The sequence below is a fragment of the Rhinolophus ferrumequinum genome, chromosome 24 (assembly GCF_004115265.2).
Source record: "Rhinolophus ferrumequinum isolate MPI-CBG mRhiFer1 chromosome 24, mRhiFer1_v1.p, whole genome shotgun sequence".
NCBI classification, from domain to species: Eukaryota; Metazoa; Chordata; class Mammalia; order Chiroptera; family Rhinolophidae; genus Rhinolophus; species Rhinolophus ferrumequinum.
The window spans coordinates 1,543,411-1,570,746 of record NC_046307.1 but is presented as its reverse complement, the minus strand read 5'-3'; the positions used below and the strand labels follow the sequence as shown (position 1 = coordinate 1,570,746).

General features: G+C 50.0%; 1 protein-coding gene across 4 annotated transcripts in view; it reads left to right on the top strand.

Annotated features, from left to right (window-relative positions):
* The window catches only part of OBSCN (obscurin, cytoskeletal calmodulin and titin-interacting RhoGEF), a 156,055-nt gene that overhangs the window by 1,148 nt on the left and 127,571 nt on the right, over window positions 1-27,336 (top strand). For 3 of the 4 annotated variants that reach the window (XM_033095762.1, XM_033095760.1, XM_033095759.1), the window contains exons 2-9: window positions 4,104-5,122; window positions 6,349-6,618; window positions 6,733-6,993; window positions 7,824-8,132; window positions 8,596-8,862; window positions 9,452-9,727; window positions 10,212-10,487; window positions 11,070-11,345. In XM_033095762.1, coding sequence (XP_032951653.1) covers window positions 4,138-5,122; window positions 6,349-6,618; window positions 6,733-6,993; window positions 7,824-8,132; window positions 8,596-8,862; window positions 9,452-9,727; window positions 10,212-10,487; window positions 11,070-11,345 — 2,920 coding nt within the window. In that variant the 5' untranslated portion in view covers window positions 4,104-4,137. Of the gene's footprint in view, window positions 1-926; window positions 1,054-4,103; window positions 5,123-6,348; window positions 6,619-6,732; window positions 6,994-7,823; window positions 8,133-8,595; window positions 8,863-9,451; window positions 9,728-10,211; window positions 10,488-11,069; window positions 11,346-27,336 lie in introns of those variants that run through there. The other variant, XM_033095761.1, reaches the window with a different exon arrangement.

The window sequence follows — 27,336 nt, the reverse complement described above, 5'->3', positions numbered from 1 at the left end:
GGCCCCAGGAGGTCTGCCCCCTCCCTTTCCCCATGGCCCTGGCCCAGGGACAAGGGTGGTTAGGGTACCTGGTTGCCCAGGGGGACTTGTAGGCTTGGGCCTAACTGGGAGCTAGAGAGGACCTGCCCAGTTGGATTCCTGGAGGTCTCCTGGTAAGGGGCCAGCCCCCTATCCCCAGGGGCCCAGGTCAAAAAGAGGAGGCCCTTCCTGCAGGGGACCCCATCTGAGGGCAGAGCCAGGGCAGGACCCTGAGGCAATCCCTGTACCCACCTGACCCCAGAGCCTTTCCTGCAGGGGTGTCCATGGGCTGACCCCCACCACACCCCCTCCCCTGAGTCAGAACCAAGGTGCATGTCCTTGGCAGGCACCCAGCCGGGTCCTGCCAGCCCCTCACCCTCTCTGTGCCCTCTGCACCAGTGGGGAAACTAAGGTTCTGAGCACAGACCAGAGTCACCTAATGTGACTAGTCTCTTAGCCAGTTGTTCCCTATGGATGGTACTGGGTCCCTTCTGGGTGGTCACATTTCCCCCGGGGTTGGTCCCAGGTCCCCTGCGGGTGGTCCTAGGTGCCCTGGAGATGGGGTCTTGAGTCCCCTAGAGGTGGTCCCTATTCTCCTGGGCTCCTTCGCAGCCTGCATTCCAAGACGCTGGTCTGAAGAGGGGTCCCGACCAACTGGGGTCCTCGCTCACCCGCCTTATCACTGGAAGATGGGTCTCTTTCCCCCAGCCACCCTGAGCCTCTGCCCTTTGCCTCCCTGGGATGGGGGTGGCGGGGTGAAACCCAATCAGGGCAGTGACAGCCAGGCTATTTTGGAGCTGGGCTGGACCGCCTGGCCGGCAGTGGGGGCAGGGTGGGGGCGGGCCCAGCCTTCTCCAGCTGACAGTGTTTGCCCGTCCTCTATCCCTGCCCAGTCTGAGGACTGGCCAGAGTGTGGGCTGCTGGCAGGAGCTGTGTCGGTCCTGGGCCCTCAGAGGGAGGTGAGACCCAGTGGCCCCTGCCCCACTGTCTGAGCCCCTGGCCTGGGCACCACCTGGAGTTCCCCGGTAGAGACAGGTGAGGAGGCAGAGTGGGCAGGGGTAGGGGCTATCCCATGTGCTCCCCCTCTCCCAGGGTGGCTTGGCTGAAGGTCACAGCTCTGAGGGGACAGAGGGGCCTGGGGTGGGGTTCTAGCCAGGCTGTGCTACTCCCTGGTTGGGGTCCTGGATTGCAGCCCTTGCCCCATAGGTGACCTGAGCTGAGCCTTTATGTCCAGAGGGAGCAGCCTGGGTGGGAGGCTGGGGCCATATGCCCCCTACCCCTTGCTCCAGGATGGCCTGGGGGTCTGGCCAGCCCTGCCCCCAGCTCTGCTGAGATGGATGTCCGCTGACAGCTGGGGCTATTTTGAGCCTGTTGGCTCAGTGGAGGGGACAGACAGAGGGGCAGTGACACCTGACTCCAGGAAAGAATTTCCCGTGGAGTGTGGGAAGCGGGGCCCAGGGGTCTGGGGGGGCGAAGATCCAGGAGCTGCCCTTGGAGTCTTTTCTGGAAGGGCATGGGGGCAATGGGAGGGGGCAGAATTCTGCTGTCAGGCTGGAACCCTGGCTCATCTGGAAAACGATTCAGGGCCACGCAGACCTAAGAGTGGCCAATACTGGAAAAGCAAGTGGACAGTGTGGGGTGTGGGGGGGACGGGGTGGAAATGACCCCAGATGGAGCGGTCTCAGCCCTGGTGTGAGGTTCCTGCCGGTGCCCATGGGGGAGAAGCGGGGTGCCTCTGAAGGGTCCACAGGAAGCCACCTTCCCAGGCGAGTGTCTGAGGGGGTGGGGCTTCCGGGCGGCTGGGGCTGAGGTCCTGGCTGGGACCCCTCCTGAGGCTTGTTTCTGCCAATGTGGCAAGGGGAAGAGGCTGCTGCAGGTGTCCCTGTGCCCAGAGGTGGCCTTTTGTGGTCCCCTCCCCTCCTCAGCCTGAATGAGGGCGGCTCAGAGTCCTTGGGGATGTGCTCAGGGCACCTGGCCCTGCTGACCAGGGGCCGCCTGCATGGTGGGGCTGCTGTGCGGCTCTGAGGCTGCCACATCTTGGGGAGCCTCCCTGGACCCCAGGGGGTCAGCCGCACGGAGGGTAGGGAGTGCAGGCTGGATAGGGAGCAGGGCATTGCCACAGTTCCAGTCCCTAGTGGCCTTAGAAGATCTTGGGGTCTCTGCCCACCCTTGTCAGGTCAGTGGGTGGCCTGCACACCTGCCAAAGGCAGGGACAGGCTTCCCTAAGCACTAGCAGAGATGGGAGCTCCCTCCCTGTCCCTGTCCTTCTGTCCCCTGGAGGGCCATGCTGTGGCGGTGTACCCCTGAACATGCTCACTCATGAGCTTGGAACTGCTTCTTGGGCACTTGTTCTGGGTGTGGCAGGGACAGGGACAATGCTGTGTCCTGCTTTGGGTAACTCACACACTAACTACATGATTGTGGGGTGCACTGGGAAGAGCTCTAGGATCAGGGTCCCCAGAAACCTGGTGTCAGAGGGATGCCAAGGCCCAGGGGGGCGTCTATGGAGGCGGGGCTCGGGTGGTGGCCTGCCCAGATCCTCTCAGGCCTGCCCAGCCTTGTGGGGGGGCCGTTGGCCCGCGGGGGACAGAGGTGCTGACTGCACAATGAGTCAGCAGGCTGGTCCGGGCTCAGCCTCCTTGAGGGGGATTAATAGGGATTAGGTCCTGAATCACAGCAGAGGACCACCAGAGGACATCCGCTGCTGCTCCTCCGATGGTGGGCAACCTATGCCTGGAGGCCAGAGGCCCAACCCCTGGGTGGAGGGAGTTAAGGCCCTTGGGGCCAGCCCGAGCCCACTGTGCTCGCTCTTCTCATAGAAGCCCTATGCAGGCTGGGCCCAGTCTCACCTCTCCCACCTGTGCTGGGTCCAGGCATGGGCCACCCCAGATGGTCAGAGGCCAGAGTCACCTGCAGCCTTAATCACTGATGGTGCCAGCCCTATCCAAGCAGGATGCCCCGTTGGAGCTAGAGTGACCAGGCCACCTGCAGCCCCCCAGGTTGGGTCCAGCTAGCTGGCCTGATTGTTAGCCTGGAGGACCCCGGCTCTTCCCCGGGGGATTCTCTGCTGTCCTCTGCAGGCACACTGCTGACTGTGCAAGCTCGGAAGGGAGAGGCTGGGAAGCCTGGTTGGCCTGGGGCCCTGTGTTGTTAGGAGGAACCTGCCCAGCTGCAAGGTTTCCATCCCTCCCCTGCTCACTGACAAGCACAACCCCCCCAGAGGTTGAGGGAGTTGGGGGACCACAGAAGAGGTGAGATGTGCCCTGGCCCAGGACAACTGCAGGTGGGACAGGCTTGTGTACAGGGTTCCCTGTTGTGGGCGCCACTGGGCAAGGGGGCCTGAGGTGCCCCTGGGCCCAAAGGCTTGTGGGGGAGTCACCTGGGGGAAGAATGGGCAGGGGAGGTGAAAGGGGAATGCCAGGCAGAGGGCTCTGTGACTTCTGGTGTACTACAGCTAGAAGGGACAGGTCCACAGTGAGCACCCACCGTGGGCCTCCCATGGCCAGGGGTACAGAGAGCTGCCCCCTGTTTGAGTGGAGGAGACATAGGCAGATTATAGTTTCTGGCTCCAGGAGGCAGAGGTGTGTGGGGAGGTGACAGGACACTTAGGACAGTTGGAGTGGCCCACAAGGGACATGACAGGTCTGCTTAGCCAGGTACAACATGGCTGGTGGGGGGAAGATGCTGGCTCCACTGTGCGATGCTGCACAGGGAGGAGGGCAGCCTGGCTGCTGGTGGGGTATTCTGGGACAGGTGCTCAGCTGGACTTGAGTCCCGGCAGGGGGACTGAAGCTGTGGGGAGAGGAAGGAGATTTTCGCCTGTCAGGACAGCCAGTTTGAGGGTACAGCCAGACTTCAAATGCCCAAGAAGGGGCAAATCTGCACTTCTGGACCACCGTGCCTTCTGGAAAGTTGTCTGGGAGTGGAGAGATGAGACTGGGGTGGGGGGGTCATGCGCAGGCGTCCACCTGGGTGAAGCTGGGTTTTCCAGGTAGCACTGGAAGGGAGAGGTGGATTGGTGGGGCAAAGGTGGCGGGCTCAGAGCATGCCAGAGGCTCATCCCCACCATGACCTTTCCCACCCAGGTCGCAGGTCCTTCCCGCCACCCTCACCCCCAGCATGGATCATTCTTCGTTCAGCGGTGCGCCCCGCTTCCTCACTCGACCTAAGGCTTTTGTGGTGTCGGTGGGCAAGGATGCCACGCTGAGCTGCCAGATCGTGGGCAACCCCACGCCGCAGGTGAGCTGGGAGAAGGACCGGCAGCTGGTAGAGGCGGGCGCTCGCTTCCGCCTGGCTCAGGACGGAGACTTGTACCGCCTTACCATCCTGGATCTGGCGCTCGGCGACAGCGGGCAGTATGTGTGCCGCGCGCGAAACGCCATCGGCGAGGCATTCGCGGCCGTGGGCCTGCAGGTGAACGCCGAGGCCGCTTGCGCGGAGCAGGCGCCGCACTTCTTGCTGAGACCCACGTCCATCCGCGTGCGCGAGGGCGCCGAGGCCACCTTCCGCTGCCGCGTGCGCGGCTCGCCGCCTATGGCCGTGAGCTGGGCCAAGGACGGGCGGCGCCTGGGCGCTCCCGACGCCCCGCGAGTGAGCGTGGAAGCCAGTGGCGAGGCGAGCGCGCTGCGCATCCAGGCCGCTCGGCCGCACGACGGAGGAACGTACACTGTGCGTGCCGAGAACCCGCTGGGCACCGCCAGCGCTGCCGCCGCGCTGACGGTGGACGCAGACGTGGATGCAGCAGGCCCGCCTGGAGCCTCCACCGCCGCGCTCTTGGCGCACCTGCAGCGGCGGCGCGAGGCCATGCGGGTGGAGGGCGCTCCGGCTTCGCCGCCCGGGGCCGGCACGCGCACCTGCACGGTGACTGAAGGCAAGCACGCGCGCCTCAGCTGTTACGTGACTGGTGAGCCTAAGCCCGAGACCGTGTGGAAGAAGGATGGGCAGCTGGTGGCCGAGGGCCGGCGACATGTGGTGTACGAGGACGCACAGGAGAACTTTGTGCTCAAGATCCTCTTCTGCAAGCAGTCGGACCGCGGCCTCTACACCTGCACGGCGTCCAACCTCGTGGGCCAGACCTACAGCTCTGTGCTGGTCGTCGTTCGAGGTGAGCTGGGGCACCCGGCGCACCTCTGCCGCAGTCAGTTTGGGTGAGCGCAGGCCAGGCTCCTCCCCGCGCTCGTGTCCTGTCTGTCCCTTAGCGGATGCGGAGTTGAAAGTCCTCGCGGCTCTCAACTTTCCTGGCCCGCAAAATGCTGGCGACACGAGATGACCCTCAGCCTGTCCCCTCTTTGTGAGTCACACGAGTAAAGAAGAATGCGCTTTGTCACCAGCACTCCCTCCCCCTGGGAGATGGTCGGGCAGCCCTGTGGCTGAGCCTGCCTGGTCATGGTGAGGATGACCCAGGCAGGCCCTCCCTCTTTCCCGATGCTAAGGTCTCCCTGGCTAAGAGGGAAGGAAGGCAGGAACGGGGACAAAACCTTAAGTCCTCGGAGACCTCAGGGCCAGGAGCTGCCGTCTAGGCCAGTTCGCAGGCTCCTGTCCAGGTCTGAGGTTCCCCGGGGCACTGGGTGCAAGTGTGGAAAACACCACCGAGTTTTGTTGGGAGGCCCGTTTATTCTTCACTCCTAACACTGGCCTCTCGACGTGCTGGGAGTCCCGCCTCCACCTTCTTACACATCTCACCTGCTGTAGGATCTCAGACAAGACGTCTCAACCCTCGCTTGTCTGCCTCATGTCTGCGTTCTTGCGGGGTTGGGGGGGGGGGGATGCTTCTCCCTGGGGAATCCTTTCAGAAGCTGTTTGGGGAAGATGCCTGAGGCGGCAGGGCCTGGCCTGCAGCCAGCACTCAGGGAGTTTAGCGATTTAGCAGGCAGGTCCTGGCCCTGCTGCCTCACCGTGCGTGGGAGGGAGCCCACCTGACCTAGCCCTCCCAGAACCAGCCGCACAGCCTGCTCAGGGGGGTGAGGCTTCACGTGCTTCATTTCTTCTTTTCTCTTCCAGACTTCTTATATTTGGGGGGAAAGGGCTCTTTCCTTTAAGTTCTCTCTCCTCTCCTCTGCCCTCTTTCCCTTCCCTCCTCAGTCCTCCTACGCACCCTGACTTGCGGCTCCTCCAACTCCTGCCCAGGCCCGCTGCCCCTACTCAACCCTTTCCTGCCTTGCCCCGCCCCTAATCCACCCCACTGCCCCTGCCCAGCCCTCTTCCTGACCCACCACACTCACCCCCTACGCCCAGCCCCGCCGCCACACTCACTCGCCCCTCTGCCCTGCCCATCACACTCGGGTTTCACCACCAGCTTCCCGGCCTCACTCATTCGCCCTTCCCCTGCAGAGCCTACGGTGCCCTTCAAGACGCGGCTGCAGGACCTGGAGGTGCAGGAGAAAGGGTCGGCCACGTTCCGGTGCGAGGTACCGCTGCCAGCCACGGAGGCTGCGTGGTACAAGGAAGAAACGCGGCTGTGGGCCAGCGCCAAGTACGCCATCGAGGAGGCAGGCACAGAGCGCAGGCTGACCGTGCGCAACGCCTCGGCTGACGACGACGCCGTGTACATCTGCGAGACGGCCGAGGGCAGCCGCACGGTGGCTGAGCTCTCAGTGCGAGGTGGGTGGGCAGGGAACATGAGACAGGCAGGCGGAGGGAGGGGCTGGGACCCACCAGACTGGGGGTTGGTGGGAGTGGGCAGGGTTTGACCAGTCCTGGCTCTGCCCACCCCAGGCAACCTCACCCGAAAGCTACCGAGGAAGACGGCTGTGCGAGTGGGAGACACTGCCATGTTCTGTGTAGAGCTGGCCAGGCCGGCGGACCAGGTGCGCTGGCTGTGGAACCAAGAGGAGGTGGTGGCCAGTGGCCGCATGGCCATCACCACCGAAGGCACGTGCCACACGCTGACCATCTCCCAGTGCAGCCTAGAGGACGTGGGTGAGGTGGCCTTCGTGGCTGGGGACTGCAGGACGTCCACCCAGTTCTGTGTGTCAGGTAAGGGCCTGGGGAGTGCCCCTGGCTGTGGGACAGTCTGCACTGGGTCCTCCTGTGCTCAGCAGCTGCAGGGAGGGTGTGGGGGCCAGCTGCCCAGGCTGCAGCTCTGGGTCCCTCAGACCCCGAATTGTTTGCAGCCCTCCCTCACTGTGGTCACCACAAGCATTGGCAAAGTGGGAGTCTTGGTGGCCCCCCACCTCACCAACCAAATTATTAATAGAAGATGCACATTGTTCTAGAAGTACTGTGTGTGTGTGTGTGTGTGTGTGTGTGTAGTGCGAGGTGGGGAGAACATCTCGTGAGCTTGTCTTCTTTCTATGGCCTTTGGTGTCTACACTGTAGATTGGGTGGCGGTTCCCTACCTTGCCCACCCTAAAGGGCCAGCCCCTGGCTGGATGACAGGGATGTGCGCCTTCACAGGGGTCTCAGCAATCTTGGGAGGTTCACTGTGACCTGCCTCAGCCAGTGACCAGGCCAAAATCCCAGTGTGGGGATGGAGTCAAGGCAGAGAACTGGAAGGTGTCTGTCCCCAGGCCACATGGACAGCATAGACAGATCAAGGTGGCCCTGAGCCAAGTGTGGCTACTGAAGCCAGGGCACCCCTTCTGCCATAACTAGAGAAATGGCCACAGGGTGGGGCCAGGGGTCATAGGACCACAGCCTCCCCTCAGGCTGGTCTCCCCACATCCCCCTCCGCTCCCTCATCTCAGACCATCAGAGCAGTGCCCCCCAGCAGGGCTGGGGATTCTGTGATCCCCTCCTCCAGAGCAGTTCTGGACCTGGGGCTCAGGAAGGGGGCCCCCAGTGACATGGTCCTGTGCTCTGCCCAGCCCCCAGGAAGCCACCCCTGCATGCCCCTGAGGCCCTTGTGGTGAAGGCCAAGACGGAGAGCTCTGTGACCCTCGGCTGGTCCCCTCCAACCCACGGGGACCACCCTGTTGCCATTGATGGTTACCTGGTAGAGAAGAAGCGACTGGGCACCTACACCTGGAGCCGGTGCCACGAGGCCGACTGGGTGGCCACACCAGAGCTGACTGTGGCTGGCGTGACCGAGGAGGCGGACTTCCAGTTCCGGGTCTCAGCTGTGAACAGCTTTGGCCAGAGCCACTACCTTGAGTTTCCGGGGACCGTTCACCTGGGTAAGTGTGGAAGGTCCTGTGCCCGATGGCTTCCAGGTAATGGCCTGTGAGGCACCCACTGCTGAGTTACCCACACCTAGAGCGTAGCCCAGCCTCAGCAAGGCCACAGTGACTCATGGAGCCTCTTTATTGGGGGGTCCTGATGCTGTTGGAGCCTCCTCTGTAGGAAGGGGAAGGGACCCTGAGATAGGACTTGAGCCCCCAGGAACCTATCTGTGTTCACCAGCGCCAGGGGACCAGGCTGCACAATCTCCCCCCACCCCCAGGTTTCTGGGATCTAGAGGGGATCTTGGGTGGCTCTAATTTGTCCCCACTCAGTCCTGAGCCCTGTGTTCTCTTGTGGTTGCTGTGCACCTGTCTCATGGGCTTCCTGGAGGAGGGGGAAATTGAGCCCAGGCTCTGGGGGAGGAGGAGGAGGAGGGGAGGGCGGGCCCTGCTCCTTCCTGAAGCCCCTCCCCTGCAGTCCCCCAGCTGGCTGTGAAGACGCCTCTGAAAGCAGTGGAGGCGGTGGAGGGCGGTGAGGTGACCTTCTCTGTGGACCTGACTTCGGCCTCGGCGGGCGAGTGGTTCCTGGATGGGCAGGCTTTGAAGGCCAGCAGTGTGCACGTGATGCGCTGTGATGGCACCCGGCACACTGTCACCATCCGCTCGGTGCCCGCCAGCCTGCACGGTGCTGAGCTCAAGTTCGTGGCCAATGGCATTGAGAGCAGCATCCGCATGGAGGTCCGAGGTAGGGGCGCCCTGGCCCATGGCCCCTGGGCCTCTCTGAGTCCTGTGTCCTCTGGGCTGGGGGCAGGATGGTGCTCCCCAGACCGTAGGGCTCCTGGAGAACACAGGCGGGCTGCTGGGTGTGTGGCCTGGATGAGTGGGGCCCCACGGTGGGGTGGGGTGTGCGAGACGCTTGCCCAGCCTGGCAGGTAGCCCCCGCCACGGTGTGTGAGTCCTGTCCCAGTGACGCAGGACCTCATGTCTCCATCTGTCCCACCCCTTTTCTACCTCTCCCTCCCTCTTCTCTGATTCCTTCTCTTGCTCCACGCCTTGTCCTGTCTCTTGCTTCCTTGCCTCTGTGTCTTCCCCCACCCCATATCCGGCTCTCACTCTCTGTCCACTTCTCTCTAACCACTCTCTTCTGCCCCCTCCCCCTCTGTCCTTTTTCTCCTCCGTTCACTCTATACGCTTCGCCTCTGTCCCCTCCACCATCTGTCCCCTTCTCTTTCTGTCTACTCTGTGTCCACATCCTCCTTTCCTTCTGTCCACAACCCCCCCATTCATGTCCCCCTCCATCCGTGCTTTCTCTCTCCACCTGTTGGGGCCTCCAGCGGCCCCAGGGCTGACCAGCAAGCATCCAGCAGCAGTGCAGGAGGTGCTGGCCCGGCTGCACGAGGAAGCACAGCTCCTGGCTGAGTTGTCAGACCAGGCTGCTGCTGTGACGTGGCTCAAGGATGGCCGAGCACTACCCCCAGGCCCCAAGTACGAGGTGCAGGCTTCGGCAGGGCAGCAGGCACTGCTGGTGCGGGACGTGGTGCGAGATGATGCTGGCCTGTATGAATGCGTCAGCCGTGGGGACCGCATCGCCTACCAGTTGTCGGTGCAAGGTGTGTGTGTGTGTCCATATCCTCCTGGCCATTGCCACAGCCACAGCCCTGCGTTCTGTATTCATCTTTGGACAGGCTCTAGGGGGTCTGGGCAACAGGAGCTGATGTTCTCTGTGTGGGGGATTAGGGTGCAGTACAGGCTCAGGTGACCCTGTGGGAACTGTGGCTCAGGTGACCCGTCAGGGGTGGGGGAGGGGTAGGTTCAGGTGACCCATGGGGACAGTGGGGGCAGGTGGGGCTCAGCATAACCTGTGGGGAGTGTATTGGGGGTGCTCCGCCTAGTAGGGGCGGGACCCCAAGAGGTGGTCCTATGAGTTGGCTTTGGGTGTTTGGAAGTCAGAAGCCAGCCCTGTCTGAACGGGTCCCTAGTCTGGACTGGGCCAGGGTCCAGTGTGGGCCCAGAGGCCCTGAGCGCCTCTGTCCACTAGTGCATGGGTGTGCTCATTGGGCTCTTCTAGCTCCCTGACCCTTGCTGCCTTTGCAGGGCTCACACCTTTTCTGCACAAGGACTCGGCAGGCGGCTGTGTGGACGCAGTGGCCGGGGGCCCGGTCCACTTTGAGTGCGAGACTGCAGAGGCCCACATGCATGTGCGCTGGTTCAAGGACGGTGCAGAGCTCAGCCGCTCCTGCTCACACTTCTCGCAGGAGGATATGGGCACGCGGCACCGGCTTGTGGCCACCTCAGTCACCAGGCAGGACGAGGGCACCTACTCATGCCGTGTGGGCGAGCATTCTGTGGATTTCCAGCTGCGAGTCTGTGGTAGGCACGCACCTCCTGGGCTTGGTGGGTGGGAAGCAGGTTCAGTTGCATCTGGCACTTGCAAGGCAGAGCTGCCTGGCCCACCATTTCTTCAGCAAATGCTTGGGGTGGGGCAGTTGCTTCGATTTATGAAAAGAAATTACCCACAAAACTAACATTGAGATGGATGAAGAATGCAAGATGAGAAAGAAATTCAAAGTCTTTGTTCTCCTTTTAAAGACGAAATGAGGCCAAGAGGGCCCAAAAGTTGCTGGAAGTGTCCTCAGCAGGACAGATTTAGATCTTGGTGAATCTGAGGTCCTGGCTCTTTCTAGAAGCCGTTGGGGCCTCTTGATGCATTTTCTGAGTCCTGCTCTGCCCTATCCTGGCCCCCAGGAGGGTCTCTGCCACCCCCCTACTCCTTCCCTTTGTCCCTAGTCACAGGTCAGGCCCCTCCCTCATGCCAGGGAGAGCTGTGCTGCAGCACTTGACTACAGAAAGACCCCATGGGGGACCTATGGCTCCCTGGGACCTGATCTTCTCTCATGGCTCCAGGGCTTACCTCTGTGGGGCCTCTGATTGTGCGTCCCTGCCTGTCCCCAGAGCCCACGGTGGTGTTTGCCAAGGAGCAGCAGGCATGCAGTGAGGTGCAGGCCGCGGCGGGCGCCAGTGCCACGCTGAGCTGTGAGGTGGCTCAGGCCCAGACGGACGTGACGTGGTACAAGGATGGCAAGAAGCTGAGTGGGAGCTCAAAAGTGCGCGTGGAGGCCAAGGGCTGCACCCGGCGTCTGGTGCTGCAGCAGGCGGGGAAAGCGGACAGCGGGGAGTACAGCTGCGAGGCCGGGGGCCAGAAGGTCTCCTTCCACCTAGACGTCACAGGTCAGTTGACAAAACAGATGATTGACCACCCCAGGAACAGGCCCAGAGGAAGCGTTTCAGTGTGGGCAAGGGCAGGGGAAAGCACTCAGTAGCCTCATCAGGGCTTGTTCAGTCAGTTTTTTAGTGCTGAGTAACAAATATCCCCAAAATATAGAAACCCAAAAGAACAATTGGTTCCTGTCATGATTCCGTGGGTCCGGGCTTGGTGGGCGTCATTCAGTTCTGCTCACAATGTTTCGACTGGGACCGGAGGAGCCAGCCTGGCCTTATTTGTGTGTCTGATGTCCCATTAGGATGGTTCCCGTGGGTAGGGCTGGCTGGGGTGACAGGGCTCTCTGTTTTGTGATGTTGGCTGGGCTCACTCCTATGTCTGGGACCCCTTATGACATCTCACCCACAGGCCTCTTTGTCCATGTGGACAGCCTGGGCTCCTTCACATGGTGGCTAGGTTCCCCTGAGGGAATTGTAGAAGCTACAGGGCTGGTTAATGTCTGTTTTCAGCTGTTCCAGAATGTTACTGTCTCTGTGTCCTGTGGCACAAAGCCAGGTGTAAGGCCAGCTTGGTTCCAGTGGGATGGAGACGTAGACCCTAGTGGCTCCTCTGCCAACAGGAGCATCACAGGGCCTCTTTTTCTAATTCTCCCATTCTGAACATGTTACCTTTTTTTCCCTAATGCTTATTGCCTCATGATCACAAGATGGCTTTCACAGCTCCAGCCATCACATTCAAGACAGGAAGAACGTGAAAGGGGTGTTTATTTTTTAATTTTTTGGTTTTGTTTTTTATTGCTGTGCAACAAATTATTATGTACTCGGTGGCTTAAAACAATGCCTGCTGATTGGCTCACAATTCTGTAGGTCAGAAGTCCAGGTATGGTTGTGGCTGGGTTCTTTGCTCAGGGTCTCAAATGCTAGAATCCACATGCCACTGGCTGAGTTCTCTGGGGTTCCTCTTCTAAGCCCATCCAACTTGTTGGCAGAATTCCTTTCCTGTGGTTCCAAATCTAAGGCTGTTTTCTGGCTGGCTGGCAGCTGGGGGCCGCTCTCAGCCCTTTGCCATGTGGGTCTCCCATCTTCAGGCCAGTCATGGAGAATCCCCCTCATGTCCAATCACTTTCATGCTTCGAATCTTAGGCCAGGAAGAACTCTTCCCTTCCAGGGTTCACCAGCTTAGGTCAGGCCCATCCAGAATCATCTCCCTTTCGATTAGCTAAGAGTCAGCTGACCTGGGACCTAAATTCCTTCTGCAGAATCCGTTCATGGCAGAACCTGGATTAGCATTTGGTGGAATAGCTAGGGAAAGCTGCATGCACTTTGTGGGGCAGGGGTTTCGGGGCCTTCCTGCCTGGCACAGGTCGTCATGGCTGTCTCTTCTCTTTGGAAGACAGACACTCTCCTAGGAGCCTGAAGCAAATTTCTCCTTACCCCTCCTGGCTGGGTGTGTCCTGCTGCCACACCCTGCTCCAGGCAGCCTGGGAAGGTGAGCCCCTGGCCTTCCTGCCTCTGAGGTGGGACTTGGACGGTGGAGGAGGTAGGTGTGCTGAGGGGACTGTGCTGTGGGCCGGCCCATGCCCACACTAGAGTGGCTGTGCCCTGATTTTGACGCCCCCTGTGAGACTGGCTGTGGAGGAGTTAGAGCGTGGACAGGGTCAGACCTCATTTGTGCCTCTTAGCAGCTGGGTGACCTTGGGCAAGTTGTCAATGTCATCTCTCCCCGAAATTCACACCCACTTGGAATCTCAGATTGTGGTCGTACCATATGTGGAAATGGGGTCTCTGCAGATGTCAGCAGTTAAGGATCTCTAGATTAACCAATGCTGGATTAGGTGGGCCCTGAATCCAATGACAGGGATCTTCATGGACAAAGGAAGGGGAGCTTTGACACACAGACATGGGGAGACGGCAGAGATGAGGTGATGTTCCTATAAGCCCAGGGATGCCTGAAGCACCAGCTGCTGGAAGGGGCAGAGAGAGTGAGTTTGTGACACCTTGATCTTGGACTTCTGGCCTCCAGACCTGGGAGAGAAAAATTCCTATTGTTTTAAGCCTGTTTGTGGTCATTTGTTCAGGCCACCCTGGACCTCTTATCATTGCCCTCTGTGCCTCCGTTTCCTCATCTGTGAAGTGGGGCAATAATAGAGCTTCTAGGGCTGTGCTGAGGGACTGCCCCATAAGCTCGTCCCTGCCACTGTGCAATGGTGTGGGCCGCCTCCCTGCAAGGCACTGAGGTTCTGGGTACGAAGCAGGCAGGCAGGGGGGCTGCGCTTGCTTGTGGGGCAAAGGCCCAGGCAGCAGGGTCCTCACATCTGGTCCTGGAGGATGAACCCCAGAGTGGGTTCATCCGAAGGCAGCAGTCCAGGGAGTGTGTGTGCGTCAGGGTGTCCGGAAAGTTATGAATGTCATCGGCTGGCTGTGTGTGATTGTCGTGCAGGAGACTGAGCAGAAACCTGTACTAGGTTGTTAAGGCCAACTTCTCAAACCAAGTTTTGTCTTTGGGGACACGCTACTCAAAACCAGGGTACACTGGCTTGTGTTTTCACAGGCCTATGCGGCTTTGTCACTTTTATGCAAAAGAGAGGTGATACTCTTCCACCTGGGCCAGAGGGTTCCGTGTGGCCGCTCAGTGAGGGCTGAGTCCCGCAGGCCACCAGAGTTTCACCCCAAACTGGTGGTCTTTACCAGAAGGGAGGGGGTGGATGATGGGTGATAAAAGTGAAGGGGAATATAGCCAATGACATTGTGATAAGTAATTTTTTTGGACTAGTTTGAGAAGAATAGGTTATAATTCTTCTTTAAATGTTTGACAGAAATCACCTGTGAAGTCTGCAGGTCCTGGGCTATTGTTTGTTGGGAGATTTTTTTTTTTTTAACTGGGTAAGGGGAACAGGACTTTATTGGGGAACATTTTGTACTTCCAGGACTTTTTTCCAAGTCAAGTTGTTGTCCTTTCAGTCTTAGTTGTGGAGGGCGTAGCTCAGCTCCAGGTCCAGTTGCCGTTGCTAGTTGCAGGGGGCGCAGCCCACCATCCCTGGCAGGAGTTGAACCGGCAACCTTGTGGTTGAGAGGATACGCTCCAACCAACTGAGCCAATCGGGAGCTCAGCGGCAGCTCAGCTCAAGGTGCCGTGTTCAATCTTAGTTGCAGGGGGCGCTGCCCACCATCCCTTGGGGGACTCGAGGAATTGAACTGGCAACCTTGTGCTTGAGAGCCCACTGGCCCATGTGGGAATCCAACCGGCAGCCTTTGGAGTTAGGAGCATGGAGCTCCAACCGCCTGAGCCACCGGGGCCGGCCCCTGTTGGGAGATTTTTGATTGTAATTGATCTGTTCAGATTCTTTGTTCCTGATTTAGTCTTGGAAGGTTATATGTTTCTAGAAATTTATCCGTTTCTTCTAGTTTGTTGAATTTGTTGGCATGTGATTGTACACAGCATTCTTTAATGATCCTTTGTATTTCTGTGGTGTCGGTTGTAGTCTCTCCTCTTTTATTTCTGATTTTATTTATTTGTGTTCTCTCTCTTTTCTGCTTGATGAGTCTTACTAGAGGCTTGTCAATTTTATTTATTCTCTCAATGAACTATCTCTTAGTTTCAATAATCTTTTCTATTGTTTTTCTATTTTCAATTTCATTTATTTTCACTCTGATCTTTATTATTTCCTTCTTTCTGCCTACTTTGGGTTTTGTTTGTTCCTCTTTTTCTAGTTCCTTTAAGTTAAATTTAGATTGTTTGCTTGGATTTTTCCCGCCTCTTGAGGTAGACCTGTATAGCTATTAACTTTCCTCTTATAGCTGCTTTTGTTGCATCCCATACATTTTGTAAGGTTGCGTTTTCATTTTCATTTATCTCAAGATTGTTTTTGATTTCCGCTTGGATCCATTGGTTATTTAGATGCATGTTGTTTAATCTCCACACATTTGTGCTTTTTCCTGTTTCCTTCTGTAGTTGATTTTTAGTTTCATGTCACTGTGGTTAGAAAATATGCTTGATATAATTCAATCTTCTTGAATTTATTGAGGCTTGTTTTGTGGCATAGCTCATGATCTATCCTGAAAAATGTTCCATGTGCACTTGAGAAAAATGTGTAACCTGTAGTTTTTGGATGAAATGGTCTGTAAATGTCTATCAAGTCACACTGGTCTAGTGTGAAATTTAAAGCCATTATTTCCTTATTAGTTTTCTGTGTGGATGATCTATCCATTGAAATAAGTGGAGTATTAAAGCCCCCAACTGTTACGGTATTACTGTTAATTTTTGCTTTTATATCTATTAACATTTGCTTTATATACTTGGGTGCTCCTATGTTGGGTGCATAGGTATTTACAACTGTTATATCCTGTTCTTCAACTGAGCCCTTTAAAATTATGTGATGTCCTTCTTTGTCTCTTTTTACATTATTTGTTTTGAAATCTATTTTGTTTGATATGAATATTGCGACCCCAGCTTTCTTTTTGTTTCTGTTTACATGGAATATCTTTCTTCATCCCTTCACTTTCGGTCCATGTGTCTTTCGATCTGAGGTGAGTCTCTTGTAGGCAGCACATAGATGTTTTTAAAAACCATTTTGCCACCCTGTGTCTTTTGATTAGAGCATTTAGTCCATTTACATTTGGAGTAATTATTGATACACATGTACTTGTTGCCATTTTATTTGTTGTTTTTTGGTTGCTTTTGTTGTTCTTCTCTATTCCTTTCATCTCCGGATCTATTTCCTTTTGTTTTGTTGGTTTTCAGTGTTTTGATTGGATTCTTTTCTCTTCATTTTTTTGTAGGTTTTTTATTTATGGTTATATAAATAACCATATAGATATATATGGTTCATATATATCTATCTACATCTATAACAGTCTATTTTAAGCTGATAGGAATTTAAGTTCAATCGCATTCTAAAAGCACTACATTTTTAGTCCCCCTTCCACTCTTTATGCTTTTGATGCCATGTTTTATATCTTTTTGTTTTTTGTATCCCCTGATTATTTATAATTACAGTTAATTTTACTGCTTTTGTCTTTTGAGCTTCCCATTAGATTTTTACATGGTTGATTTACTGTGATTATTGTATATTGGCCTTTACTACTGAAATTTTTTTCTGTCTTGTATTTTTTTATTTCTGGTTATGGCTTTTTCTTTTCTGCATAAAGAAGACTCTTTAACATTTCCTGTAAGGCCAGTTTAGTAGGTGAACTCCTTTAGTTTTTGCTTGCCTGGGAAACTCTTCATCTCTCCTTCAATTCTAAATGATAAACTCGCTGGATAAATTATTCTAGGTTGTAGGTTCCTTCCTTTCAGTACTTTAAATATTTCCTGCCATTCCCTTCTGGTCTGTAAAGTTGCTTCTGACAAATCAGCTGATAGGCTTATGGGATTTCCCTTGTAGGTAACTTGTTTTTTCATTCTTGCTGCCTTTAAGATTGGCTCTTTACCCTTAACTTTTGCCATTTTAATTACAATATGTCTTGGTGTGGGCCTCTTTGGGTTTATCTTGCTTGGAACTCTCTGTGATTCCTAGACCTGGATGTCTGTTTCTTTCCCTAAATTAGGAAAATTTTCAGCCATTATTTCTTCAAATATTCTTTCTGCCCCTTTCTCTCTCTTCTCCTTCTGGAATCCCTATATTGTGAATGTTAGGGCGCTTGGTGTTATCCCAGTGATTTCTTATACTATCCTCATTTTTTAAAATTCTTTTTCCATTTTGCTGTTCTGATTGGGTGATGTCTACTATTCTGTCTTCCAGGTTGCTAATCCATTCTTCTGTATTAATTAATCTGCTGTCAATTCCTTCTTATTTATTCTTCATTTCAGGTATTGTGTTCTTCATCTCTGATTGGTTCTTTAAAACAATTTATTGGGGTGACGTTGGTTAATAACATTATGAGTTTCAAGTATACAATTCTGTAATACGTGATCTGTGTACTGCGTTGTGTATTCACCACCCAAAGTCTAGTCTCCCGCTGTCACCACATATTTGACCCTCTTTATCCTCCCCCACCGCCCCACCTTCCCCTCTGGTAAGCACACTTGTGTTGTCTATGAGTTTGTTTGCTTGTTTTGTTTGTTCGTTTGCCACTTTCTGTTTTATATTCCACATATAAGTGAATTCATATGGTTCTTGTCCTTTTCCATCTGACTTACCGTATTTTACTTAGCAGGGTATTCTCAAGATCCATCCATGTTGTCAAAATGGCAGTATTTCATCCTTTCTTATGGCCGCAGAGTATTCCATTGTGTATATGAAGCATGTCTTCTTTATCCGATATTCCATGGAAGAACACGTAGGTTGTTTCCATGTCTTGGCTATTGTGAATAATGCAGCAATGAACATAGAGGTACATGTATCTTTACGAATAAATGTTTTCAAAATTTTCAGGTAGATTTTTTTGAGGGAACTCCATACTGTTTCTTCCGCAGTGGCTACATCAATTTACATTCCTATGAGACGTGTATGAGGATGCCCTTTTCTCCACAACCTCTCCAATACTTGTTATTACTTGTCTTGTTGATAATAGCCATTCTAACAGGTGTGAGGTGTTATCTCATTGGGTTTTGATTTGCATTTCCCAATAGCTAGTGAAGTTGAGCATCTTTTCGTATATCTGTTGTTCGTTTGTATGTCTCCTTGGGAAAAATGTCTGTTCAGGTCCTCTGCCCATTTTCTGATAAATTTGTTTGTTTTTTGTTGTTGAGTTGTATGAGTTCTTTATATATTTTGGATATTAGCCCCTTTCAGAGGTATTGTTTGTAAATATCTTCTCCCATTTAGTTGCTTGCCTTTTTGTTTTGTTGATGGTTTCTTTTGCTGTGCAGAAGCTTTTTAGTTTGATGTAGTTCCATTCATTTATTTTTGTCTTTACTTCCCTTGCCTTTGGAATCAAGTTCATAAAGTCCTCTCTGAGACCAAAGTCCGTAAGTTTAGTACCTTTGTCTTCTCCTACGTATTTTATTGTTCTAGGTCTTATATTTATTAATCCATTTTAAGTTAATTTCTGTGTATGGTGTCAAATAGTAGGCTAATTTCATTCTTTTGCGTGTGGCTTTCCAATTTTCACAACACCATTTATTAAAGAGGATTTCTTTTCTCCATTGTGTGTTTTTGGCTCCTTTATCAAAAATCAGTTGCCCACATTTCTAGGTTCTCAATTCTGTTTCATTGGTCTGTGTTTCTGTTCTTCTGCCAATACCATACTGTTTTGATTATTATTGCTTTGTAGTATAATTTGAAGTCAGGGAGTGTGATACCTCTGGCTTTGTTTTTTTCCCCTCAGGATTGCTTTAGCTATTGGGCGTCTTTTGTGATTCCATACTAATCTGGTGATTTTTTTTGTTCTATTTCTTTGAAAAATTCCATTGGGATTTTGATGGAGATTGCGTTAAATCTGTATATTGCTTTGGGTAATATGGCCATTTTAAGTATGTTGATTCTTTTACTCTATGAACATGGGATGTCTTTTAATTTCTTCAATTTAAAGCTATCTTTCAATTTCAATGTCTTCAATTTTTCAACAATATCTTGTAGTTTTCAGTGTATAGGTCCTTCACATTTTTGTTTATTCCTAGATATTTTATTCTTTCTGTTGCAATTGCAAATGGAATTGTTTTCTTCATCTCTTTTTCTGATATTTCATTGTTAGTATACAGGAACACAGTGGACTTTTGTACATTGATTTTGTATCCTGCAACTTTATTTATTGCTTCTAATAGTCTTTTGGTGTATTTTTAGGGTTTTCTATATATGAGATCATGTCCTCTGCAGATAGTGACAATTTAACTTCTTCCTTCCCAATTTGAATGCCTTTTATTTCTTTCTCTTCCCTGAAAGCTCTTGCTAGGACTTCCAATACAATGTTGAATAACAGTGGTGAGAGTGGGCATCCTTGTTTTGGTCCTGATCTTAGAGGAAAAGTTTTCAGTTTTTCACCATTGAGTATGATATTAGCTGAGGGTTTGTCATATATGGCCTTTATTATGTTGAGGTACTTTTCCTCTATACCCGTTTTATTGAGTATCTTAACCATAAATGGATGTTGTGTGTTGTCAAATGCTTTTTCTGCATCTATTGATGTGATCATATGATTTTCATCCTTTATTTTGTTCATGTGATGTATCACATTGATGGATTTTTGTGTGTGTTGAACCATCCTTGTGCCCCTGGAATGAACCCCACGTGATCGTGATGTTTAACCTTTCAATGTATTGTTGTATTCGACTTGCTAGTATTTTGCTTAGGATTTTTGCATCTGTATTCATTAAAGATATTGATCTGTAGTTTTCACTTTTTGTGTTGTCCTTGCCAGGTTTTGGTATCAGGGTAATAATGTTGGCCTAGTAAAGTGAGTTAGTAAGTATTGCCTCTTCAATTTTTCAGGAGAGTTTGAGAAGTATAGGTATGAAATCTTCTTTGAATGTTTGGTAGAATTCACTAGTGAAGCCATCTGGTCTTGGACTTTTACTTTTTGGCAGGTGTTTTGATGACTGTTTCAATTTCCTCACTGTTGATCGATCTATTTAGATTTTCCAGGTCTTTGTGATTCAGTCTAGGACGTTTATATATTTCTAAAAACTTGTCCATTTCTTCTAGGTTATTGAATTTGGTGATGTATAGCCTTTCATAGTATTTTTGTTTCTGTGGTGTCCTTTATGTTTCTGTGGTGTCCATTGTAATTTCTCTTCTTTTATTTCTGATTTTGCTTGTTTGAGTCTTTTCTCTTTTTTTCCTTAGTGAATCTAGCCAGAGGTTTGTCAATTTTATTAATCTTTTCAAAGACCCAGCTCTTTGTTGCATTAATTTGTTTTATTGTCTTTTTGTTCTCTATTTTATTTAATTCTGCTCTAATTTTTATTGTTTCCTTCCTTCTACTGAATTTGAGCTTCATTTATTCTTCTTGTTCTTGTTTGTTAAGGTGAAATGTTAGGTTGTTTATTTGAAAGTTTTCTTGTTTCTTGAGATAGGCCTGTAATGCTATACACTTCCCTTTTATTACCACTTTTGCTGCATCTCCCAAATTTTGATGTTATATTATCATTCTTATTTTTCTCTGTGTATCTTTAGATCTCTTCTTTTATTTCCCCTTTGAGCCAGTCATTGTTTAGTAGCATATTCCTTAAGGATCTGAGTCATTTCTAGATTTTTCCCTTCAGTATCACTAATTCTTTCCTCCATCTGGTCTGCTTTATTCCTAAGCTCATTAGTTCAATCATCATCTCATTCATCGAGTTCTTCAGCTCCAGAATTTGTTTGGTTCTTTCTTATAGTTTCAGTCTCTTTGGTGATGTACTCCTTTTGTTTGTTGATTACATTTCTGAGCTCACTGAATTGCTTTTCTGAGTTTTCTTGTATCTTATTGAATTTTTTTCAGAATTTCAATCTTGAATTCTCTGTCATTTAAATCATAGTCTTTTATGTCTTTAAGTTTATTTTCTAGAGATTTTTAATTTTCTCTCTGAACTCTCTTGTTACCTTGGTTATTCATTGTGCTTGATGAATTATGTTCTCAGCCTGGGCATTTGTGGGAATGAAATTTTTTTTTTTTTTTTTTTTTTAGCATTTGACTCTTCACTGTTTAGAGTTTGATAAGTAGAGGTCTTTCTTTTGTTTTCCAGTATGTGGTGCTGAAGTGCAAGTTTTTATTTTCTCTAGCCTGCACTATTGGGGCTACCGGGATTTCTGTGGGGTGGTATCACCTTGATTGTGGAAAACGCCCTGTATTCCCTGACGGGGTGGAGTCCCTTTTAGGATCTGGTTGCCTTGGTCTCTGGGCACCACCCCCAGTGGTGGGAAAAGGTGGGCTATGGTTCTCCTGGCCCGTGTGGTTCCTGAGCAGCATTCCTGTACCCAGAAGCCACCAGCACAGCCACTCTGTCTGAGTTGACCCAGCTGCCTCTACCAGGCTCTGTTGTGATGGGGTGGGGAGTGGTGGGTGGGGGGAAGTGGCTTTGCACATCTGCGGCTCTGTTCTTTCTAGTGGGTTTAGCCATAATTAGTACAGACCACCTAGGCTGGAAATATTTTTCCTGACTCTTTGTGATTTGCCAAGTGAAAGTTTTACTGCTGGGCGGGCCACTGGAGGATGGGGTGGGTGGGGAAACCCATTCAGTGGATTTTTTTGTTTAGTGATGGCAGGTTGTGGAACACTGCCATCCTTTGCACTGCTTCTCTGCCCCTGCCCCTGGCCTCAGCCTTAATGTGTGCCAGCCACCCAGGCACAGTTGTTGTCTCTGCCCCTCTGGTTTGCCCAGTGAAGGTTGCACCCCGATCCTTCCCTGCTGTCACGTCTACTGGGATCGTAGTGAGCACTGGACTGTGTCTGCTTCCCCGTCTGTGCTTCCCCCGGTCCCGTTTCCCGTAGTCACTCCAATATGCCCAGCTTCAGACGTAGCTTCAATGTGTAGATCCGTAAGACATGTTTGTGTGTCGAGCAGAGAATCCTGTGTTGAATTACAGCTGTCCAACTTGTTATAACTTCAAGGGGAGAGATTTGTAGGTTCTCTCATGCTGTCATGCTGCTTACATCATCTGTCCCTGATTGGTTTTGTATTACGTTTTCTATCTCTTTGTTGAAGTGCTCTCTTGAGTTCCTCTATTGTATCCTTAAGTTTGTTGAACATCCTTATGACTGTTTCTTTGATTTCTTTATCAGGCAAATTACTTATGTCCATTTCATTAGGGTTTTTCTCTAGAGTTTTTTCTTTTTTCTTCATTTTTTCTTCATTTCTTCATTTTTCTTCATTTTCTTCATTTCTTCGTTTGTGACTTTCTGTATTTGTTCCTATGAATTGAACAGAATACTATCTCTTGCAGTTGTGAGAGAGTGGTTTCAGAGTAGACTGTGGGTTGAATAGTTTTGGCAGGCTGGTTGTAGGCGGGGAGAGTTCATGGGGTAGTCTGGTGTGTGTGTACTTCCTTGACCTTCCAATCTGGGTGGGATTGCTGAGTGCGCTCTTGATGTGCCCTGTTGCTTTAACTGTGACCAGAGCCACACCTGGGCAGGACTGCTTTGCATGCTTGCTTCTCAGGGCCCCACCAGCTCTGCCCTCTGTCGGGTTGGGGCAGGCCTGCATGTGCTCACCACTGCACTTTGCTAGTTCTGCCCCCTTTCCCAGCGGTACAGTTCCTTTCATGCTCAGCCACGCCCCTCTCATTCTGCAGGCTGCCCTGTCTGCATTAATTGGCTGGAGTCAGAGTAGGGTCGGGCCTGGGCCACTATGCATGTATGCTTAGCTCCGCCCTTTCTCCTGGTCGGCAGCCTTACCTGTGTGCACAGCCATACTTTGCTAGTTCTGCACACTCTCCTATCTGGGCAGCCCAACTGGCACAGAGCAGCACCCCATTCACTGCTCCTGGGGCAGGCCCACATGTGGGTACCACAGAGTTTTGCTAGCTCCGCACTTTCTCCGGACAGGGCAGCTCCACAGGCAGGTGTGACAGCATTCTGTTGGCCTTGCACTTTCTCCAGGTTAGGGGAGCCCCTCTTATACACAGCCCACTGGGGGCCCGAATCAACACCCTGCTGCCCCTGCTTCATCAGTCTCTGGGTGGAACGTCCTTTGTGTGCATGTTGTGGCGCCCTCCTGTTTCTCCTGTGTCTAGCTCCAGCGCCCTGTGGATTGGCCAGAGAACCTGGATGGAGCTACGCCCACTATCCAGCTTCAGGAGAAACATCAACAATGATGCTGGGGTGTGGGTTGTTCCCTCAGCTCCTGAGAGCTCTCGTGCTTCCCCCACCTTCTCTATGTGGTCACCTCTTTCTTGCTTGTTGTGCTGGGGCTGTTCAGTTGGTTCTCAGTCATCTCTTAGGAGGATTTGCTCTAAGTATAGGTGCACATTCAATGTGTTCTTGGGAGAGGGCGAGCTCAGCGTCCAGCCACACTGCCGCCTTGGACCAACCTCCACGTTGTTCTCACTTTTTGGTTGCTATGAACATCCTTATACAAAGTTTTCTGTGAACACATGTTTTCTTTTTTCTTTTATTGTTTTCAGGTGTACAATTCTGTATTACATCATCTATAAATTCCATTGTGTGTTCACCACCCAGAGTCAGTTCTCCTTCCATCACCATATATTTGATCCCCTTTACCCTCATATACCAACCCCCCCTTACCCTCTGGTAACCACTAAACTATTGTCTGTGTCTATGAGTTTTTGTTTCTGATTTGTTTGTATCCAAAATATACAAGGAACTCATGAAACTCAACAACAAAAAAAACAACCCAATTGAAAAATGGGCAGAGGACCTGAAGAGACATTTCTCCAAAGAGGACATACAAATGGCAAATAGACATATGACAAAATGCTCAACATCACTAATCATCAGAGAAATGCAAATAAAAACCACAATGAGATATCACCTCACCCCAGTTAGAATGGCTGTCATCAACAAGACAAATAGTAACAAGATTGCTTTGGCTATTTGAGGTCTCTTGCATTTCCACATGAATTTTAGGATCATAAAATTTTTCAAAAAAGGCACCTGGTATTTTGATTGGGATTGTATTGAATGTGTAGATCAATTTGCGGAGTATTGCTATATTAACAATATTAATCTTCTAATCCATAAATATGAGATGCCCCTCTATTTAGGTTTTTCAAATTTCTTAATGATGTTTTGTAGTATTCAGTGTACAAAACTTGCAATTCTTTTTTTAAAAAATTTATTGCTAAGAATTCAATTATTTTAATACTTGTGTAATTATTTCCTTAATTTCAATTTTAAATTGTTCATGTAGAGAAATAGAATTGATTTTTGAATATTGATTTTTACCCCCACAAACTTAACTTCTTTCTTAGTTGTATGTGTATATATATATATATATATTATTATTATTATTACCTAGGGTTTTGTCCACACAAAACCATGTCATCTGAAGAATACAGGTAGTTTCACTACTTGATTTCTAAAATGGGTGCCTCTTATTTTGTGTTTAATTACTAATTAAATCCCTTTACTTGTTATACATCTGTTCAGATTTTCTGTTTTTTCTTGAGTCGGTTATGGTAGTTTGTGTGTTCCTATGAATTTGTTATTTCAGCTAGGTTATGTAATTTGTTTGTATACAATTTAATTGTTTATAGGATTCTCTTACAATCCTTTTTGTTTGGTAAGGTCTGTATTGATATCCCCACTGTTATTTCTGATTTTAATAATTTGAGCCTTTTAACATTTTTTCTTGGTCAGTCTAGCGAATGGTTGTCAATTTTGCTGATGTTTTTAAAGAAACAATTTTTGATTTTCTTGGTCCTTTCTATTTTTCTATTGTTTATTTTATTTATGTCTGCACTAGTCATTAGTTCCTTCATTCTTCTAACTTTAGGTTTAGCTTGCTCTTCTTTTTCTAGTTTCTTAACATGTGAAGTTAGGCTATTGATTTCTGATCTTTTTAAAATAGGCTTATGTTTTATAGCTGTGAATTGGCCTCTGAGATCTGCTTTCACTGCATCTCATAAGTTTTGGTATGTTGTGTTTTCATTCTCATTTATCTCAAATTATTTTCTAATTTTCCTTGTAATTCTTCTTTGCTTAAGAGTATGTTGCTTAATTTTAACATACTTGTGAATTTTCCAGTTTTCTTTCTATTATTGATTTCTAGCTTCATTCCATTGTGGTTGAAAAAGATATTTTGTATGATTTAAGTCTTTTAAAATTTATCGAGACTTGTTTTATGGCCTAGCATATGGACTATGCTAGAGAATGTTCCATGTGCATTTGAGTGAAATGTGCATTCTGCTGTTGTTGGCTGGAGGGTCTTGTGTACGTCAGCTAGGTGTAGTTGGTGTGAAGTGATTGTTCACATCCTCTGTTTCCTTACTGACCTTCGTTTAGTTCTATTTCTTATTTAAAGTGGGGTATTGAAGTCTCCAATTATTATTGTAAAACTGTCTATTTCTCCCTTTAATATGTTAGTTTTCACTTCATATATTTTGGGGCTCTACTATTAGTTGTGCTTATGCTTAAATTTGTTATATTCTTTTGAGGATTGACCCTTTCATCAATATAATAATATAATAATAATATAATATAATATAATATAATATAATATAATATAATATGTATTCAATGTATGATGTCTTGGAATGGTTTTTGCCTTAATGTCTATTTTGTCTGACATTAGTATTACCACTTCGAGTATCTTTGGGTTGCCATTTGATTGGAGCATCTTTTCACTTGCAACCTATTTGTATCTTTAATCTAAAGTAAGTCTCTTGTAGACAGCATGTTCTTTAAAAAAGTCCATGTTGCTAATCTCTACCTTTTCAGTTCTGTGTCAGAGCCCAGTGGAAGGAGGACAGAAAGAGAAAAATCAGTGGGGTTCACCCCTGCCTTTCAGTACCAGAACTCCTTCAATTGGAGAACATTTCCCTCCCTCAGTGTACTAGGGGTCTTCAGCCTCCATGGGCTGGGGTGTAAGGGTATGGAGAATAAGTGGGAGTGTCCTCTTACCTCCCTGAGCATCTGAGATTTTCTTCCCCATGCCTTGAGGGAGAGCTGAGGTGCCTACTTCTGGATTTAGGGCCTCCCTGTGTGTAGGCCAGGGAAAAAAGGCAGACTGAACTTCTCATTAGGCAGGACTTGGAATTCTGCTTTTCCCCAATCCTCCTGCTGCTGTTTACTTTCAGAGCCCTTTGATAGCTGCTTTTGGTGACTGAGAACCACCTATAGATGTTTTTGTAAAGATGCAAGTTTTAATTTTTGTAACCATGCAAACAAATCTAGCCCTTGGCATTTCTTGTGTGGAACAAATCCTAAGCATCCTTGGAATAAGATGTGTAACTCATTCAGGTGGATTTTAAAGGCAAACCACTGTGTGGTGTGAGCTAGGCTGTGGGATTAGAGTGGCCACGGGGGGCTCTCACAGACTTCCTCCCTCTGTGCAGCCTCGGGAAGACTGACCCAAGCACGTACATGCACACAAAGACATGCATACACATTTATACACATACATATACACTTACACACATTTAAACACACATACATGTTTACAACTCACACACATACATATGTGCACATTTAAACACACATGCTCACAATACACATGCACACTTAAACCCATACATGCCTATAACACACATAGACATACATACATACACACATTTAAATATACGTGCATATTCACATGCATAGACATACATACATATACATATACATATACACACTTTTAAACGCACACATACTCACATAGACACACTCATATACATGCACAGTTACACACATACATTCACACTAACACACACAACACACGTACATTTAAACACATACAGACATACACACAAATACAAACACACCCACATATATGCATAAAACCCACATACATAGACACACACCTACACACATACACAGTGTGGTCAGGAGTGATTTCGTGACATGCATATATCAAAGAGGCACAGTTTCCCTCAGGGTTAGTCTGCCATCTTTCTGTGAAGTGAACATCAAAAGTAAAAGAGAGCTGGAGCAGGCCTGCCTGGGAGATGTGGCTGGGTCTGGGTCCACAGATGTGCGGCAGGTATTTCAAAGTAGGTTCTGAAGGAGTGTGACCAGCTGGCTGCGGCTCACGGTGACAGTGGGCTGTGTAGTTGGGTGTTCTCTGCTTTATGTGATGGACATTGTGAGGTTTCATCAGTGTGCAGAGTGACTGGTGGTAGCCTCACCGGAGAAGAAATAATGAGAGGTCATGGTTAAAAAGCGAGAGTGTCCTTGGCTGGGAGAGGGGACCTTGGCAGGTGCTGAGGTGAGCGTCAAATCCATGAGAAGCATGTGGACTCCCACCGATCCATCTGATCCCCGAGGACATCGGCCTGCAGAGATTTTTCTCTGGACCACTCACCTGAGGCATCCACTGAGGGGAGTGGGCTTTGGTTCTGACCCTAGAACAGGAAAGGAGAGTGGCCCATTTAGATTGGGGTTTTAGAATGACCATTGTAGCTCCACCAGGGAGGGGAGATACAGGAGGCTATTCCCTGGTCCAGCAGGAGATGCCCGGCCAAACAGAGGCCATGGTCATGGT